General features: G+C 45.9%; 1 protein-coding gene and 1 pseudogene across 1 annotated transcript; one reads left to right on the top strand and one right to left on the bottom strand.

The window, feature by feature from the left end:
• Positions 1-2,498: 2,498 nt before the first annotated feature.
• LOC139235646 (U7 snRNA-associated Sm-like protein LSm10) lies at positions 2,499-2,855 on the bottom strand. Its single transcript, XM_070866694.1, has one exon. It carries the CDS (start codon positions 2,853-2,855, stop codon positions 2,499-2,501), a length of 357 nt encoding a protein of 118 aa, XP_070722795.1.
• A 2,897-nt stretch (positions 2,856-5,752) lies between these two features.
• LOC139235643 (zinc finger protein 420-like) overlaps positions 5,753-18,338 on the top strand; it is a 122,278-nt pseudogene continuing 109,692 nt past the window's right edge.

Raw genomic sequence — 18,338 nt, 5'->3', positions numbered from 1 at the left:
CTGTTTACATTGTACATTAATGATTTAGACGAGGGGATTAAATGTAGTATCTCCAAATTTGCGGATGACACTAAGTTGGCTGGCAGTGTGAGCTGCGAGGAGGATGCTATGAGGCTGCAGAGTGACTTGGATAGGTTAGGTGAGTGGGCAAATGCATGGCAGATGAAGTATAATGTGGATAAATGTGAGGTTATCCACTTTGGTGGTAAAAACAGAGAGACAGACTATTATCTGAATGGTGACAGATTAGGAAAAGGGAAGGTGCAATGAGACCTTGGTGTCATGGTACATCAGTCATTGAAGGTTGGCATGCAGGTACAGCAGGCGGTTAAGAAAGCAAATGCCATGTTGGCCTTCATAGCGAGTTGATTTGAGTACAGGGGCAGGGAGGTGTTGCTACAGTTGTACAGGGCCTTGATGAGGCCACACCTGGAGTATTGTGTACAGTTTTGGTCTCCTAACTTGAGGAAGGACATTCTTGCTATTCAGGGAGTGCAGCGAAGATTCACCAGATTGATTCCCGGGATGGTGGGACTGACCTATCAAGAAAGACTGGATCAACTGGGCTTGTATTCACTGGAGTTCAGAAGAATGAGAGGGGACCTCATAGAAACGTTTAAAATTCTGACGGGTTTAGACAGGTTAGATGCAGGAAGAATGTTCCCAAAGTTGGGGAAGTCCAGAACCAGGGGTCACAGTCTAAGGATAAGGGGTAAGCCATTTAGGACCGAGATGAGGAGAAACGTCTTCACCCAGAGAGTGGTGAACCTGTGGAATTCTCTACCACAGAAAGTAGTTGAGGCCAATTCACTAAATATATTCAAAAAGGGAGTTAAATGAAGTCCTTACTACTCGGGGGATCAAGGGGCATGGCGAGAAAGCAGGAATGGGGTACTGAAGTTTCATGTTCAGCCATGAACTCATTGAATGGCGGTGCAGGCTAGAAGGGCTGAATGGCCTGCTCCTGCACCTATTTTCTATGTTTCTATGTTTCTATGTTTAAATTGGTTCCCACGTATTTTGAGGCTGTGCCCCCTAGTTCTAGTTTCCCCGACCAGTCGAAACAACTTCTCTGCCTCTATCTTGTCTATCCCTTTCATTATTTTAACTGTTTCTAGAAGATCACCCCTCATCCTTCTGAACTCCAACGAGTAAAGACCCAGTCTACTCAATCTATCATCATAAGGTAACTCCCTCATCTCCGGAATCACTCTAGTGAATCGTCTCTGTACCCCCTCGAAAGCTAGTTTATCGTTCCTTAAGTAAGGTGACCAAAACTGCACGCAGTACTCAAGGTGCAGCCTCACCAATACCCTGTGCAGTTGCAGCAGGACCTCCCTGCTTTTGTACTCAATCCCTGTTGCAATGAAGACCAACATTCCATTCACCTTCCTGATTACCTGCTGTACCTGCAAACAAACTTTGAGATTCTTGCACAATGACCCCCAGATCTCTCTGCACTGCAGCATGTTATATTCAAAAAGGAGTTAGATGAGGTCCTTACTACTAGGGGGATCAAGGGGTATGGCGAGAAAGCAGGAATGGGGTACTGAAGTTGAATGTTCAGCCATGAACTCATTGAATGGCGGTGCAAGCTAGAAGGGCCGAATGGCCCTTTTCTATTTTTCCATGTTTCTATGTTGTAATTCCTCCCCATTCAAATAATATTCCCATTTACTGTTTCTTTTTTCAAATTGGACAACCTCACATTTTCCAACATTGTATTCCATCTGCCAGCCCTGATGTCTCCCCATACACCAGCCAGTCCTGATGTCTCCCCATACACCAGCCAGTCCTGATGTCTTCCCATACACCAGCCAGTCCTGATGTCTCCCCATACACCAGCCAGTCCTGATGTCTCCCCATACACCAGCCAGTGCTGATGTCTCCCCATACACAAGCCAGTCCTGATGTCTCCCCATACACCAGCCAGTCCTGATGTCTCCCCATACACCAGCCAGTCCTGATGTCTCCCCATACACCAGCCAGTCCTGATGTCTCCCCATACACCAGCCAGTCCTGATGTCTCCCCATACACCAGCCAGTGCTGATGTCTCCCCATACACAAGCCAGTGCTGATGTCTCCCCATACACCAGCCAGTGCTGATGTCTCCCCATACACAAGCCAGTCCTGATGTCTCCCCATACACCAGCCAGTCCTGATGTCTCCCCATACAACAGCCAGTGCTGATGTCTCCTCATACACAAGCCAGTGCTGATGTCTCCCCATACACCAGCCAGTCCTGATGTCTCCCCATACACCAGCCAGTCCTGATGTCTCCCCATACACCAGCCAGTCCTGATGTCTCCCCATACACCAGCCAATGCTGATGTCTCCCCATACACAAGCCAGTCCTGATGTCTCCCCATACACCAGCCAGTCCTTATGTCACCCCATACACCAGCCAGTGCTGATGTCTCCCCATACACCAGCCAGTCCTGATGTCACCCCATACACCAGCCAGTCCTGATGATCCTGCTCCAGAACCAGCACATTGTTATTTTCTCGATGGGAATTCTTTTCTCCCTCGATCTTTCCCCCCGAAGTTACGCACTCGGTGGATTTTCTGCAGTTGGCTGTGGATGATGTTGATCTCATCTTGGATGTGAACATAACGTACATTTCTGCCAGTCACAAAGAAGTTGTCCAGGAGCGAGACTTTGCCCCACCGATCAGTGTACGTCACCTCAGAAAGCCGGACATTCGTGAATGCGTCAACATTATCGACTCGCCCCCTCACCGAGCTCTCGTCTCTCAGCTCCACGGTGGTGATGTGGCCGTGCAAGCCCTGGAGAAGAATAATGAGGCTGTTCTCTGCAACCGTCCGCTCTTTAATGGAGTGGCTCAACGACATGACGCTTGCTTGCAACTCCATGCAATCAGCTGAATGGAAGAGAAAGATCAACTGCAACGCACACGCTTCCCCTGATAGTACGCCAACTCACACAGCGCCTGCCACTGCCTTGCCAAATGACACTCTGTCGATATATTCGACTCTGCCTCTGTTTATATTACACTAGACCCTGTTCCTCTTTATTTTACACGAGACTGTATCTCTGCTTATAAATAGAAGTATAGAGTACAAATGCATGGATATTATGATTAACCTGTACCAAACACTGGTTCCGCCTCAACTGGAGTATTGTGGGCAACACACGTTAGGAATAATGTGAAGGCCTTGGAGAGGGTGTAGAAAAGATTTACGAGAATGATTCCAGGGATGAGGGACTTCAGTTACCTGGACAACTGGAGCAGCTGGGGTTGCCAGGGGGATGGAGTATAATAGCAGAGAAGTCCTGCTGCAACTGTATCGGGTATTGGTGAGGCCACACCTGGAGTACAATGTACAGTTTTGGTCTCTGTATTGAAGGAAGAATATACTTTCATTGGAGGCAGTTCAGAGAAGGTTCACTAGGTTGATTCCTGAGATGAGGGGGTTGACTTACGAAGAAAGGTTGAGTAGTTTGGGCCTATACTCATTGGAGTTCAGAATAATGAGAGGTGATCTTATTGAAACATAAACGATACTGAGGGCTTGACAAGGTGGATGCAGAAAGGATATTTCCACTCATAGGAGAATCTAGAAATGGGTGTATAGTTTCTGAATAAGGGGTTGCCCATTTAAAACTGAGATGAGGGGAATTTCTTCTCTCAGAGGGTTCTAATTCTGTGGAATTCTCTGCCCCAGAGAGCTGTTGAGGCTGGATCATTGAATATATTTAAGGTGGAGATAGACAGATGTTTATGAGCGATATGGGAGTAAATGTTTATGGGGAGCGAGCGGGGAAGTGGAGTTGAGTCCATGATTAGATCAGCCACGATTTTATTGAATGATGGAGCAGGCTCAAGGGGCCAAATGGCCTACTCCCGCTCTTATTTATTATGTTCTCCTTAGAGCAGGGAAGATTGAGAGGAGATTTGATGGAGGTGTTCAAAATCATGAGTGGTCTTGCCAGAGTAGATCGAGAGATACTGTTCCCACTGACAGAAGAGTCGAGAGCCAGAGGACACTGATTTTAGGTATTGGCAAAAGAACCGAAGGTGACACAAGAAAAAACATTTTTGCGTAGCGAGTGTTTAATATCTGGATTGCACAGCCTGAAAGGGTGGTGGAGGCAGACTCAATCACAGCTTTAAAAAGGGAGTTGGATAAGTATCTGAAAGAAAAACATTTGCAGGGCTGTGGGGTAAGGGTGGGGGAGTGGGACTAGCTGAGGTGCTCTTGCAGAGAGCTGGCACGTGCTCGACGGGCCGAATGGTCTTGTTCCGTGCTGTAACCGTTTTCTGATTCTATGGTTCTACCTCTCTCAGCATAAGCCTCTATTCCCTTCTCCCTCATATGCTGATCTTCAGTGCATCGATACTGGAAACACAGAGCGACCAATCCAGAGCCGCTCTATATCAGGCTGGGTGCTGGATAGGGAAGTCGCTCCCTGGCCTCCTGTGTGCGTCTGTTTGTTGCATCAGTTTGAGCTGACTTGCAGAGGGGGGAGAAGCTGTTGGGTTTAACCCCGAGTACCTCTGGGCTCAATCGGGCCCAACAATTTACGATGAGAGACTGTCAACGGCAGTGGATTCTAGGGGAGATTAGGTTGTGAAACAGACACTGTCCGCACAATGTAGAAGAGTATTGTTTTAGGAACAAGTATTTCTGCAGAGGCTTTCAATATACAGATTTGTTTTAATCCATTCTTGGAATGTGGGTGTCGCTAGTAGGGACAGAAGAGATTTCCAATTTCCATTTGCCACTTGACAAGGTGATGGTGGGCCTTCTCGAACCGCTGCAGTCCGTGTGGTGAAGGTCCTCCCAGAATGCTGTTATGTGAGGAGTTCCAGGATTTTCAACCAGTGACGATGTAGGAACGGCGATATATGCCCAAGTCAGGATGGTGTGAGACTTGGAGGGGAACTTGGAGGTGATGGATTTCCATGCACCTGCTGCCTTGGTCCATCTTGGCGGGATAGGTTGCGGGTTTTGGAGGTTCTGGTCGAGTTGCAGATGTTTAAATTCCCTCCCCTTCACCCCGCCTGCCTCTCCCTCCTCCCATAGAGGCCAGAGTCTTGTGTCGGCCCAGACCGGTTGGTGGGTTCCCTTCCCTGCAGGACATTAGTGACCAGTTGGGTTATTACGACAATCCGTCAGCTTTCATGGTCACTTTTCTTCTGCTGATGGCCGCACAAATAGCCAGGTTCATTCAGCTCAATTTCACAACCTGCCTTTGTGTTTTTGTGGGTTCTCTCTCACCCACCCTTTTTCCTGTTTGAAACTCATTTTACAGGGTATTAAAAGGGGAGGATTTGTCGACCAGAGGCTCAAACCAACCATCACATTAAGATCTGACGGAGTCACTCGAATCATCAGGAACAAAATATCATCGGCCGATGACCATGGAAGCAAAAAGCACTGTTCACAGCGGGGAGAAACAGTACACGTGCAGTGTGTGTGGACAATGCTTCAGCCGATCATCCAACCTGGAGAGACAAAAGTGCAGTCACACTGGGGAGAAACTGTGTAAATGTGGGCATTGTGGGAAATGTTTCAACTACCCATCCCAGCTGGAAACACATCGGCGAGTTCACACGGGGGAGAGGCCATTCAGCTGCTCTGAGTGTGGGAAGGGATTCACTCAATTATCCAACCTGCTGATACACCAGCGAGTTCACACTGGGGCGAGGCCGTTCAGCTGCTCCGATTGTGGGAAGGGATTCACTTGGTCAGCCGACCTGCTGTGGCACCAGCGAGTTCACACTGGGGAGAGGCCGTTCGCCTGCTCCGAGTGTGGGGAAGGATTCACTCAGTCATCCAACCTGCTGATACACCAGCGAGTTCACACTGGGGAGAGGCCGTTCACCAGCCCCGAGTGTGGGAAGGGATTCGCTCGGTCCTCCCATCTGTTGAGGCACCAGCGAATTCACGCTGGGGAGAGGTCATTCACCTGTTCAGATTGTGGGAGGGGATTCACTCAGTCATCCCACTTGCTGACACACCAGCGAGTTCAAAAGTGACTGCAGGGGTGGGATTCTGCTGTTATTGCTGCTGTTAATCACATCCCGACTGAACCATGTTCATTCTGACAGTTGGGTTTGTTTCCGCTGATGTCAATAACTCCTGTAACTGGACTAGAGTTTAATATTGGGGAGAAAGACAAATAAAGTTTTGTTGCTTTCAACACATTGGTGTAGATTTTTGTCTTTCCCAACTGAGTGATTAGCATCATCTGAATGGAGCTCAGAGAGGATAATCTGGGCGGAGGATGGTATGTGGGGAGAACTTCAGCCTGGATACAGTCTTTGAGGGGCAAACGGCACTTTGGTCTTTCTCATCTCACTACATTGACAGCAAAGTCACCGTGCGGGTTAACCTTGACGTGTAAGGTACGGATGATATCCACCCAAGGGTGTTTAAAGAGACCCTTGGGACGGGTGCTCTGCCAGTCCCTTGCCCAGATCTCCAACAGCTCAGTAGTGTCATGGGTTGTTCCCTGAGATTGGAAGGTAGCACATGTAGTTCCCATTTTCCAAATTGGGCACAAGTCAGAGCTCGGGAACTGAAGGCCCATCAACGTGACCTCGATCACTGGGAGGGTGCTTGAAGGGATCCTGAGAGATGCTGTTTTCCATCATGGGGAAAGGGAAGGGGCCATTAGAGATACTGAACATGGATTCCGGTAAACAAGGTCACATCTGACAAACTAGCTTGAGTTTATAAAGAAGTTGTTAGGTTGATGGATGGGGGAATCCGGTTGACATTGTCTACCTCAAGGTGTCAAACTCATTTTCTATGGTGGGCCTGATCCAATATTCTGGCACTTGTCATGGGCCACATTCAGAAAAACCTATAAAATAGGAATAAATGAAGATAAACTACATCGGAATTTACATTTAGATTTTATTTACTGCCGCTGCTCCCGATCCGTGGTACCTCTTAGTTTGAGCATTCATGAACTGACCCTGCTCAAATTATAACCACAAGGATATCGGTGCATGGTTCTGCCTGTGACCACAAGGCTGTGTCACTGCCACACACAGATACCGTTTCCTTGTTTCACATCTCCATACAAACACCATCACTTCACACATCCTCTTTCTACACAATTGCAGCAGACAAGAGCAAGGACATGAGACTTATTAAAAGACACATTTCATTACAGCAAAGGTTACACTGGGAGAAATGTTCAGTTATCTTCCATTACAGGCAAATGCTGGACAAACCAGCAGCACACTGGCATCTGAACAGTGTCTCATCGGCCTACAAGATTTTCTTAAATAGATTTGCTGGCTGGATATAAACTTAAACCAGCTTTGCAGGCGTGATGCTCCATTCACACATTGAAGGTGAGAGAGATGCTGTGGGACACACACTAAGTCCAGTAGCTGAAAGTGATTTACAGACTGGGTTTTGTGTTTAGTGATCCCGGGCGTGTTGCCAATACCAGCAAAGCTGAAGCCCAAGGAATAAAAGGGACAGTGGACACTGTCTCACTTTGAGCGAGTCAGAATGACAAGCTTTAACAACAACCGATATTTCACAAACGGAGACCTCACCAGACCAAAGGACATTGGTGGCGTTTAATGAGCTTTTTGTGTCACTCGGCTACAGGAGGCTATTTGTGACAGAAGGAAAGCTGGTCACAGCAAACAAACAGTTTACCGCCCTGTCCAGGGCCCACTCTGACCCCCACCTTCTCTCTCTCACTACTGATGGACACTGCTGCAGTAATTGCTCCTCTGACCTTTCCTCTCTTGTCCCTCCTGCACCCCGAATACATGGCCTGACACAATCTCCCTCCCCCTACATCCACACTGTGCTGGAATCTACACCATTCTCCCCATCTGCTCCTTGTTTTCTCCCTGGATCCTGAAACTACAGTCTGCATCCCACTGTACTGAAGGAAGTGGCCCGAGAAATACTGAATGCATTGGTGATCATTTTCCTACAGTCCACCGACTCTGGATCAGTTCCTATGGACTGGAAGTAGCTATGTAACACTACTTTTTAAAAAAGGCGGGAGAGAGAAAATGGGGAATTATAGACCGGTTAGCCTGACATCTGTAGTGGGGAAAATGTTGGAATCAATTGTTAAAGATGAAATAGCAGCACATTTGGAAAGCAGTGACAGGATCAGTCCAAGTCAGCATGGATTTATGAAAGGGAAATCATGCTTGACAAGTCTTCTAGAATTTTTTGAGGATGTAACGAGCAGAGCGGACAAGGGAGAACCAGTGGGTGTGGTGTATTTGGACTTTCAAAAGGTTTTTAACAAGGTCCCACACAAGAGATTGGTGTGCAAAATTAAAGCACAGGGTATTGGGGGTAATGTATTGACGTGGATAGAGAACTGGTTGGCAGACAGGAAGCAGAGAATTGGGATAAACGGGTCCTTTTCAGAATGGCAAGCAGTGACTAATGGAGTGCCACAGGGCTCAGTGCTGGGACTCCAGCTATTTACAATATACATCAATGATTAGATGAAGGAATTGAGGGTAATATCTCCAAGTTTGCAGATGACACTCAGCTGGGTGGCGGTGTGGACTGTGAGGAGGATGCTAAGAGTTTGCGTGGTGACTTGGACAGGTTAGGTGAGTGGGCAAATGCATGGCAGATGCAGTATAACGTGGATAAATGTGAGATTATCCACTTTGGTGGCTAAAACATGAAGGCAGAATATTATCTGTATGGCGACACATTAAGAAAAGGGGAAATGCAATGAGACAAGGGTGTCATGGTACATCAGTCATTGAAGGTTAGCATGCAGGTACAGCAGGTTGTGAAGAAGGCTAATGGCATGTTGGCCTTCATAGCTCGGGGATTTGAGTGTAGGAGCAGGCAGATCGTTCTGCAGTTGTATATGTTTTTCTGAGGCCTCACCTGGAATATTGTGTTCAGTTTTGGTCCCCTAATCTTAGGAAGGACGTTCTTGCTATTGAGGGAGTGCAGTGAAGGTTCACCAGATTGATTCCCGGGATGGCAGGACTGACATATGTTGAGAGACTGGATCGACTGGGCCTGTATTCACTGCAGTTTAGAAGAATGAGAGGGGATCTCACAGAAACATATAAAATTCTGACGGTACTGGACAGGTTAGATGCGGGAAGAATGTTCCCGATGTTGGGGAAGTCCAGAACCAGGGATCACAGTCTAACGATAAGGGGTAAGCCATTTAGGACCGAGTTGAGGAGAAACGTCTTCACTCAGAGAGTTGTTAACCTGTGGAATTCCCTGCCGCAGAGAGTTGTTTATGCCAGTTCGGTAAATATATTCAAGAGTGGGTTAGATATGGCCCTTATGGCTAAAGGGATCAAGATGTATGGAGAGAAAGCAGGAAAGGGGTACTGAGGTGTATGATCAGCCATGATCTTATTGAATGGTGGTGCAGACTCGAAGGGCCGAATGGCCTATTCCTGCGCCTATTATCTATTTTTCTTACTCACTCTTCCCCTCCTGATGTCTACAGGCTCTAAAACTGAAGCTTGGTGGCCCTCAGTCCCCAGTCCTTGATTTAACTCCCCCTCACTCCTCCTCTTTCTCCCTTGGTTGTGTTCCACACTCTGGGCCTTGGGCCTTCCCCGGGGATTCTCATTATGAACAGGGGGCTGTGTGTTGTGACAGGATGTCCCAGCTCCCCTCCTCTTTCCCCCTTGGTTGTGTTCCACACTCTGGGCCTTGGGCCTTCCCCGGGGATTCTCAGTAGAACAGGAGGATGTGTGTTGAGGCAGCAATACCAGCTCTCCACCTTTAAAGGGACAAGGAGAGGACCAGCTGGGCTGAATGGCCCTGCTTTATGACATCACTGCAGTGCCTAGCAACCAAACTGCCTGAGCCCTGCTCATAATGGGCTTGGTTGAGCTCATGCTGTTGCAGGAAGGGAACGAGGAGCAGGATTCGAGACGTATGGAGCCCAGGATTAATGGGGAGAGGTACAGGATCAATTTATACCTTATTGAGTGAGAAATGTCAGTGTCCCGGACACTCCCTGTCCCTCAGTATCTATGTCGGGGAGCGACCGATGGGTTCACTCTGTATCTAACCCGCGCTGTGCCCGACTGGAGAGTGTTTGATGCTGGCACGAGGTGCTCAGCTCGATAAGCACAACATTCAACCCAATGATGATCAGATAACCCATCACCTTGTCCCTGGACACAGGTCCTGAACGACAGGAAGTGTTTCTAATAATTTGGCTGGGGTCCTTGATCAAATTTAAACATCCCCGACCTCTTTTTAAAAATGTTTTTATGAGATGTGCGCTTCAACTCTCGCCTCTCCTTCTAAATGCTCGGGAATATAGGCCTTGTCTAATCATTCTCTCAGGACAATCCCCCCATCCCAGGAATCATTCTGATGAACCTTCATTGCACTCCCTCTACAGCAAGTTTATCTTTCCTTAGGTAAGGAGACCAAAACTCTACACAATGCTCCAGGTGTGGTCTCACCAGGGCCCTGTATAATTGCAGTAAGACGTAAATACTCAAATCTTTTTGTATTAAGACCAATGTAGCATTTGCTTTCTTAATTGCTTGCTGGACCTTCATATTAACTTTTAGCGATTTGTGTACAAGAACACCCAGGCCCCTCTGAACACCAACATTTCCCAACCTCACCATTTAAAAAATACTCTGCCTTTCTATTTTTACTGTCAGTGTCTAACTTAACATTTCTTCACATTATATTCCATTTGCCATGTTCTTGCCCACTCACTGAGCCTGTATATATCCCCTTGAAACCCCTTTTCATCCTCCTCACAACTTACTTTACCAATGAGCTTTGTATCCTCAGCAAACTTCGCTATATTACATTTGGTCCCCTCATCCAAATTATTGATATAGATTGTGAATAGCTGGGACCCAAGTACTGATCCTTGCAGCACCGACCAGTTACAGCCTGCCAACCCGAAAATCACCCGTTTATTCCAACTCTCTGTTTTCTGTCCATTAACCAATCCTTCATCCTTGCTCGTATATTACTTTCAATCCCATGAGTCCTATTTTTGTTTAATAACCTCTTGTGTAGCACCTCATTGAATGCCTTCTGTAAATCTAAATACACCACATCCAGTGGTTCCCCCTTATCTATCCTACTACTTACAACCTCAAAAAACACTAACAGATTTGTCAAGAACAATTTCCCTTTCATAGATTGCAGCTTTTTCCCTACCACTGATGTCAGGACTACCGGTACTGGACGAGTTAGATACAAAGTAAATCTTACTCCATCCTGTCCCGAAAACTACCAGGGTTGATGTAGAGTAAATCACAGTCTACAATATCCCAAACACTCCCAGGGCAATTGCAACACCGGTTAGATACAGAGTAAAGCTCCATCTACACTGTCCCATCAAACAGTCCCAGGGCAGGCACAGCACGGATCAGATAGCGAGTAATTTCTCCCACTACAAGATCCTATCAAACACTCCCAGGGTAGTACAGCATGGGCTAGATACAGAGTAAAGCTCCCTCTGCACTGTCCCATCAAACACTCCCAGGGCAGGTACAGCACAGGTTAGACACGGGGTACATCTCCCTCTATCCTGTCCCAACCATTCCAGGGCAGATACAGCACTTGTTAGATATAGAGTAAATCCCCCTCTGTGCAGTCCCATCAAACTCTCCCACGGCAGGTACTGCATTGGTTAAATACTAAGTAAAGCTCCCTTTGCACCGTCCTTGGGCAGGAACAGCATAATTCAGATAAAGCGTAATCCTCTCTCTAACCTCGCTCTACAATTGCACAGGACCTTGGTGAGACCACACCTCTAGTACTGTGCACAGTTTTGGCCTCTTTATCGAAGGAAGGGTATACTTGAGTTGCTTAGATACAGAGTAAAGCTTCCTCATCACTGTCCCATCAGACATTCCAAAGGCAGGAGGAGACCACCTGGCCGCTCCAGCCTGCTCCGTCATTTAATAGAACATGGCTTATTTGATATTGGACTCAGCTCCAGTTCTTTGCCCACTCCATATAGCCCTTTATAACATTATCGCTCAAAAATCTGTCGATCTCTGCCTTAAATATATTCAGTGAACCGGACTCCACAGCGCTCTGGAACAGAGAATTCCATAGATTTACAACCATCTAAGAGAATAAATTCTTCGTCATCTCAGTTTTAAATGGGCAGCCTTTTATTCTGAGACTATGTTTCCTAGTTTTAGTTTCCCTGATGAATGGAAATATCCTCCCTGCATCCACCTTGTCGAGCCCCCTCATTTTCTTATCTGTTTCGATAAGATCACCTCACATTCTTCTGAATTCCAATGGGTATCTTCATCAGTCAACCCGCATATATCTGGAATCAACCTAGTGTACCTTCTCTGAACAGCCTCCAATGCAAGTATATCCTTCCTTAAATGCGGAGACCAAAACTAGACGCAGTACTCTAGGTGTGGCCTCACCAACACCCTGTACAATTGTAGAAATATTTTCTCTGCTTTTATACTCCATCCCTCTTGCAATAAAGGCCAACATTCCATTTGCCTTCTGATTACCTGCTGTACCTGCATACTAACTTTTTGTGCTTCATGCACAAGGACCCTAAGGTCCCACTGTAATGCAGCACTTTGCAATTTTTCACCATTTAAAATTTAATTTGTTTTTCTATTTTTTCTGCGAAGGTGGATAACCTCACATTTTCTTTCATTGTACATCATTTGCCAAATTCTTGCCCACTCACTTGGCCTGTCTATTACTTTGCACATTTTTTGTGACCTCCTCACAATTTACTTTCTCACCCATCTTTGTATCATCAGAAAACTTGGCTACAGTTAAACCCTTCATCCAGGTCATTAAAATACATTGTAAATCGTTGAGGACCCAGCACCGATCCCTGCAGCTCTCCACTAGTCACTGTTTGCCAACAGAAAAATGACCCATTTATCCCGATGCAGATACAAAAATAAATCTCTGTCTGCCCTGCTCCATCAAACACTCCCAGGGCAGGTATAGTCCAGGTTAGCTACAGCATAAAGCTCTCTCTACACTGTCCCATCAAAGTTCGTAGGGCAGGTACAGCACGGGTTAGAAATCTGACACAAACACCCCAGAGAGCACAACCCCGCGGAATGATTCCCAGAGCCCGGTGCCTATCAGACACACACATGCTCTCTCGACCGTTTTGTGTTATACACACTGACTCTCTCTATTTTCCAGTTGAACACACAGAGTGGCTCCAGCTTTTAGACAATATTTCAGGGAGATGACAGGCGGCGCAGCACGGTGCCTGCGAGTATGGGAGCAGGGTGTGTGATCGACGGGAAAAGTCCAATTCTGATCTAACAGCATTTAATTTTTACCATGCCAAATATGTGAGTGGAACCCTCCTTTCCGGGAGGGCACTTGTACAATGATTTTTGGTTTTGGATTGGCCTCTTTAAATGTCTCCCGAGTCCAAATGTTTGAAACAGACTGAGGAGCAAAGTAACCTCCTCCAATCCTGCTCTAATCTCAGCAACACCCATTAAAACTGACACTCTATCTCCTGTTTCCAGATTACAGTTCGCCCTACTGGAATTAGTAATGGCGAGCATGGAGATGGCAGAAACTCTGAACAAATATTTTGTATCAGTCTTTAAGGTAGAGGGCACCAGCAATATTACGATAGTGGATAGTCATTGTGGCGAGTCGAGGGCGGGGGAAACAATCATAATCTCTAAGTAGGTGGTACTCAGTAAGATAATGGGACTAAAGGAAGATAAATCCACTGGATCTGATGGCGTGCATCCTAGGGTCTGAAGAGAAATAGCGGCAGAGATTGTGGATGCATTGGTTGTAATTTACCAAACTCCCCTGGATTCTGGGGAGCGCCCAGCAGATTGGAAAACTGCAAATGTAACGCCCCAATTAAAAAAGGAGGCAGACAAAAAACAGGAAACTATAGACAAGTTAGACTAACATCTGTGGTTGGGAAAATGTTGGAGTCCATTATTAAAGAAGCAATAGACGGAGATTTGGAAAAGCAAAATTCGGTCAGGCAGAGTCAACATAGATTTATGAAGGGGAAGTCTTGCTTGACAAATTTGCCGCAGCTTTTTGTGGACGTAATGAAGAGGGTGGATAAATGTGAACCAGTGGATGTGGTGTATTTGGACTTGCAGAAGGCATCTGTCAAGGTGCCATGTAAAAGGTTACTGCACAGGATAAAGTTCACGGGGTTGCAGGTAATATATTAGCATGGATAGAGGATTGCCCAACGAAAAGTAAACAGAGAGTCGGGATAAATGCTTCATTCTCTGGTTGGCAACCAGTATCTAGTGGCTTGCTGCAGGGATTAGTGCTGGGCTCTCAACTATTGACTATCTATATTAACGACTTGAAAGAAGAGACTGAGTGTAACGCATCCAAGTTTGCTGATGATACAACGATGGGAGGAAAAGCAATCCGTGAGGATGAAACAAAAAACTTGACAAAGGACATAGATAGGCTAAATTAATGGGCAAAAATTTGTCAGATGTAGTATAATGTTGGAAAGTGTGAGGTCATGCACTTCGGCAGAAAAAAAATCGAAGAGCAAGTTATTGTTTAAATGGAGAAAAATTGCACAGTGCCGCAGTCGAGCGGGATCTGGGGTACTTGTACACGAACACAAAAGGAGAGCATGGAAGTACAGCAAGTGATCTGGAAGGCCATTGGCATTTTGGCATTCATTACAAAGAGGATGGAGTATAAAAGCAGGGAAGTCTTGCTACAGCTACATAAGGTATTGCTGAGGCCACACCTGCAATACTGCGTGCAGTTTTGGTTTCCATATTTAAGAAAGGATATACTTGCATTGGAGGCAGTTCAGAGAAGGTTTCCAGGTTGATTCCGGGGATGAGGGGGTTGACTTATGAAGAAAGGTTGAGTATGATGGGCGTCTCTACTCATTGGAATTCAGAAGACTGAGAGGTGATCTTATCGAAACGTATACAATTATGATGGGGCTCGACAGGGTGGATGCAGAGAGGATGTTTCCACTGAAGGGAGATACTACAACTAGAGTGCATGATCTTAGAATAAGGGGCCGCCTATTTAAAATAGAGATGAGGAGACATTTCTTCTCTCAGCGGTTTGTAAATCTGTGGAATTCGCTGCCGTAGAGAGCTGTGGAAGCTGGGTCTTTGAATCAATTTAAGGTAGAAATAGACAGTTTCTTAACGATAAGGGGATACGGGGTTATGGGGAGCGGGCAGGGAAGCGGAGCTGAGTCCATGATCAGATCAGCCATGATCTTATTGAATGGTGGAGCAGGCTCGAGGGCCGTGTGGCCTACTCTTATTCCTATTTCTCATGTTCATATGTTGTTATGTTCTACTGTGCTCCATTCCTTCTGATACAATCTCCCTGAACTCATTGATTATCACCCTGGGGATCCTGTCTCCCTGCTCTGCGCCATTCCCTCTGATACCATCTCCCTGAACTCACTGAAGCTCACGCAGGGATCCACCAGTGACATTCGCTTCATGTTTCCATGAACTTTGGGAACCCTGTCCTTCACCATCTGAACTTTCATTTGTGCCACCCGACCACGGAACACCTCCCGCTTTTTCTGGTCACACCCGAGTATCTTCCGGCGTTTTCCATTTGCTGCCATGCTGCTCTTCCTCTAAACACATGGGGTCCAGGCCTGAGGCCTCCTTTAGTAGAATAGTGCTCCGGGTTGGCGGGAGGGAAGAAACATCGGCGCTGCTGAAGAGGCTTGGAAGTGAATTTGGGAATGGGTGGAGTTGGTGAATATTGTTATATATCACCTATTGACAGATGTTAGAAGTTAGTATTAAGAAGTTTATTTTACATGTCTTTAATTAATGAATAACCTTTATGTTTGTAACTTCCTGTATATGCATTGATTGTCTGTAAAACTAGTTTATAAATGATGGAAAATGGCCGTATAACATAAAATGCGGTTTGAAATGGCCAAAGGCTGAGAAACTAAGCATCATGTAAATTGAGACATTATTATGTGATCCATTTTTGTAACTGCTGATACAGCTTCACTTTGAACTACAAGGATCAAGGCCAACAATATTAATCAATAAGATAAAGGTATGCAGCATGTACCATTTCTTTTCATAATTTTGTAAAGCCAAGCTCAGTAATGAATTCTGTGTGACATGTTCTGTATAATTGTTCTCAGAGAAGTGATTCCTGCCACAGAGAGGGAGGGGAGATAGCGATAACATAGAAGGGGAAAGGCAGCAGATAATAGGATCTATTGTAAGGCTACAACAGCTACTGATTTTAACAGCATTTGAATGGGAGAAAACGGGTATAAAGTAATGGCTATTCTACTCAGAAGGCAGTGCGAATCAAGAGAACAGGAGATAAGGAGTCGGCACCACGGTCAGCTCGAGAGGATGCTATCGAGAATTAGGCTGTGACTATAATTTGTTAAGTGTTACTTTTTATAACGGAACGTAATTTACTTGATAAAACTCTGTTTTTTACTCAATATGCCTGTAATAAAAGCATTTGTTATGATCTGTACAAGATTCTCCTAGTTTCAATTAAATATACACCCTGAGAATAGTTGAATTGCTATAGTTAGCAATGCGGCAAAAAGCTGCGAAGTAGTTGAAAAGTACATCTGGCGAACACAAAGGGACAAAACAAAGAGATATTGTACAAAATACAATATATACTTTACCAATTTAATTGGGGACTCTTGTCATTTTTTCTCTCCATTTGAAAACAGGTTGTTGTGTATAAACAGCAGACGCAAGGCAGATAGTTTGATCACCGATCAAACCTTATGGTGGGTTAATTTACATCAAACGATAGTGACTATTATCTTCATTAAGGAAGCTTAATTAAAAATAATTAATTTTAAGATGCCAGAGGAGTGTCTTTGGGAAGAGTATCAGAAAAAGTTAGAAAAAAGGTGTTGCCAAACCCGAAAGTGTCGCTTAAGGATGCGGTCACTTTTGTCATTTATTCAACTATCATTGTATAATCCATGTAAAAGCTGACCTAAGTTGTACACCTTCATAACATTGAACTCAGGGGCGAACTTGTGGGAGAAACTCCAAACGTGGACTTTCAGGTATAAAAGGAAAAGCTCCACACACCTTCATCACTTGAGGTCTTGGTAATAAAGGTAGCTGGTCACAGAGTGACCTTCTCTCAAGTATGGGCCTCGAGTGCATTTATACTGTATAGTAAGGACATATCATTGGCGAGGAGATACTGTGAGTTAAACCACGCGAGCATGGTCACTAGCAGCACAGAAGAGAGGGACTGTGTTGGTGATGATTGGGACGACTTTATTGAGAGACGACAGCAAAGTTTTGTCACTAAGGAATGTTTTGGACAGGATTCGGCCGATAAACGCAGGGCTCATCTCCTGATGGTTTGTGGATCCAGAATGTACTCCCTGATGAAGGACCTTCTAGCGCCAGAGAAACCGGTGGACAAGACGTTCGAAGAGCTCAGTAAGTTGATCGGGGAACACCTTAAACCGACGAGCAGCAGGCACCTGACGAGTGTTGAGGGGAGAGAGGGAAAGCTTCTTTTCCCACGAGCAGGCCCACTGATATAGAGGGTCGACGCTCGCCCCAGCCCACGTAGCAATTCTCGAAGTTAGCAGACAGAGACGGATGGCAAAGTATAACGATCTTTATTATGAACGTCCGGGAACACTCCATATCACAGCCGCCTGTGAGAGGAGATGCTCTCAGAACATCACAATCATACAACTTTTATTCATTTCAAAAACCCCTCCGTTCCCTGGTAAGACCTCCCCAGAGCTCTAATTGGATTACCTTATTAGTGCCACATGGATTGACAGGCCAAGACCCTCGTGACCACCTTAGGCCGTGACTAGTTGACTTCATTTGGTCAGAATTTGTTGATTCTCCTTGGTGCCCATGAGTCTGCCTTGAGCCTCTTCGCGAGGTCTTATCAATGTCTGTTTAGGTTCTCACATCGTATCCTGTCGGAATATTATTGAATTGATACCTTCTGGAGCCTTGGTACAAGGCCGAAGAGAGGCCTTTTACCTCCTTATGGGTCGGTGCAGGAACCAACACTTTAACCCTTGTCCCGCTGGTTCCCCTAATGCCTAATTTCTCTTACAATTCCCCCCTTTTGGCCCTTGGCTATACGCCAACCTTGCCATATTTCCCGATAACTATTTCCCTGTAGGCAAGTTCCAGATAGGTCCGTTCACCTGGATGGCCATCTCCCCAGCTTCGGGACTTCCTGACACCTTTCCCGCAGAGTTATATCAGGTAAGTACTTCCTGTAGGACTGCTTAAACTTTCATCCCTTATGGCCTTTAACATAGTGCGTACCCTGACGTATCGTTTGACATGTTTAATTCATGCACATGTTAATCCCATCATGACGATCAGAACCAGGCCCTGTATTACT

This window comes from Pristiophorus japonicus, chromosome 23 (assembly GCF_044704955.1).
Source record: "Pristiophorus japonicus isolate sPriJap1 chromosome 23, sPriJap1.hap1, whole genome shotgun sequence".
NCBI classification, from domain to species: domain Eukaryota; kingdom Metazoa; phylum Chordata; class Chondrichthyes; family Pristiophoridae; genus Pristiophorus; species Pristiophorus japonicus.
Note: the sequence above shows the minus strand (reverse complement) of the source record. Positions and strands in the feature narration are given on the sequence as shown.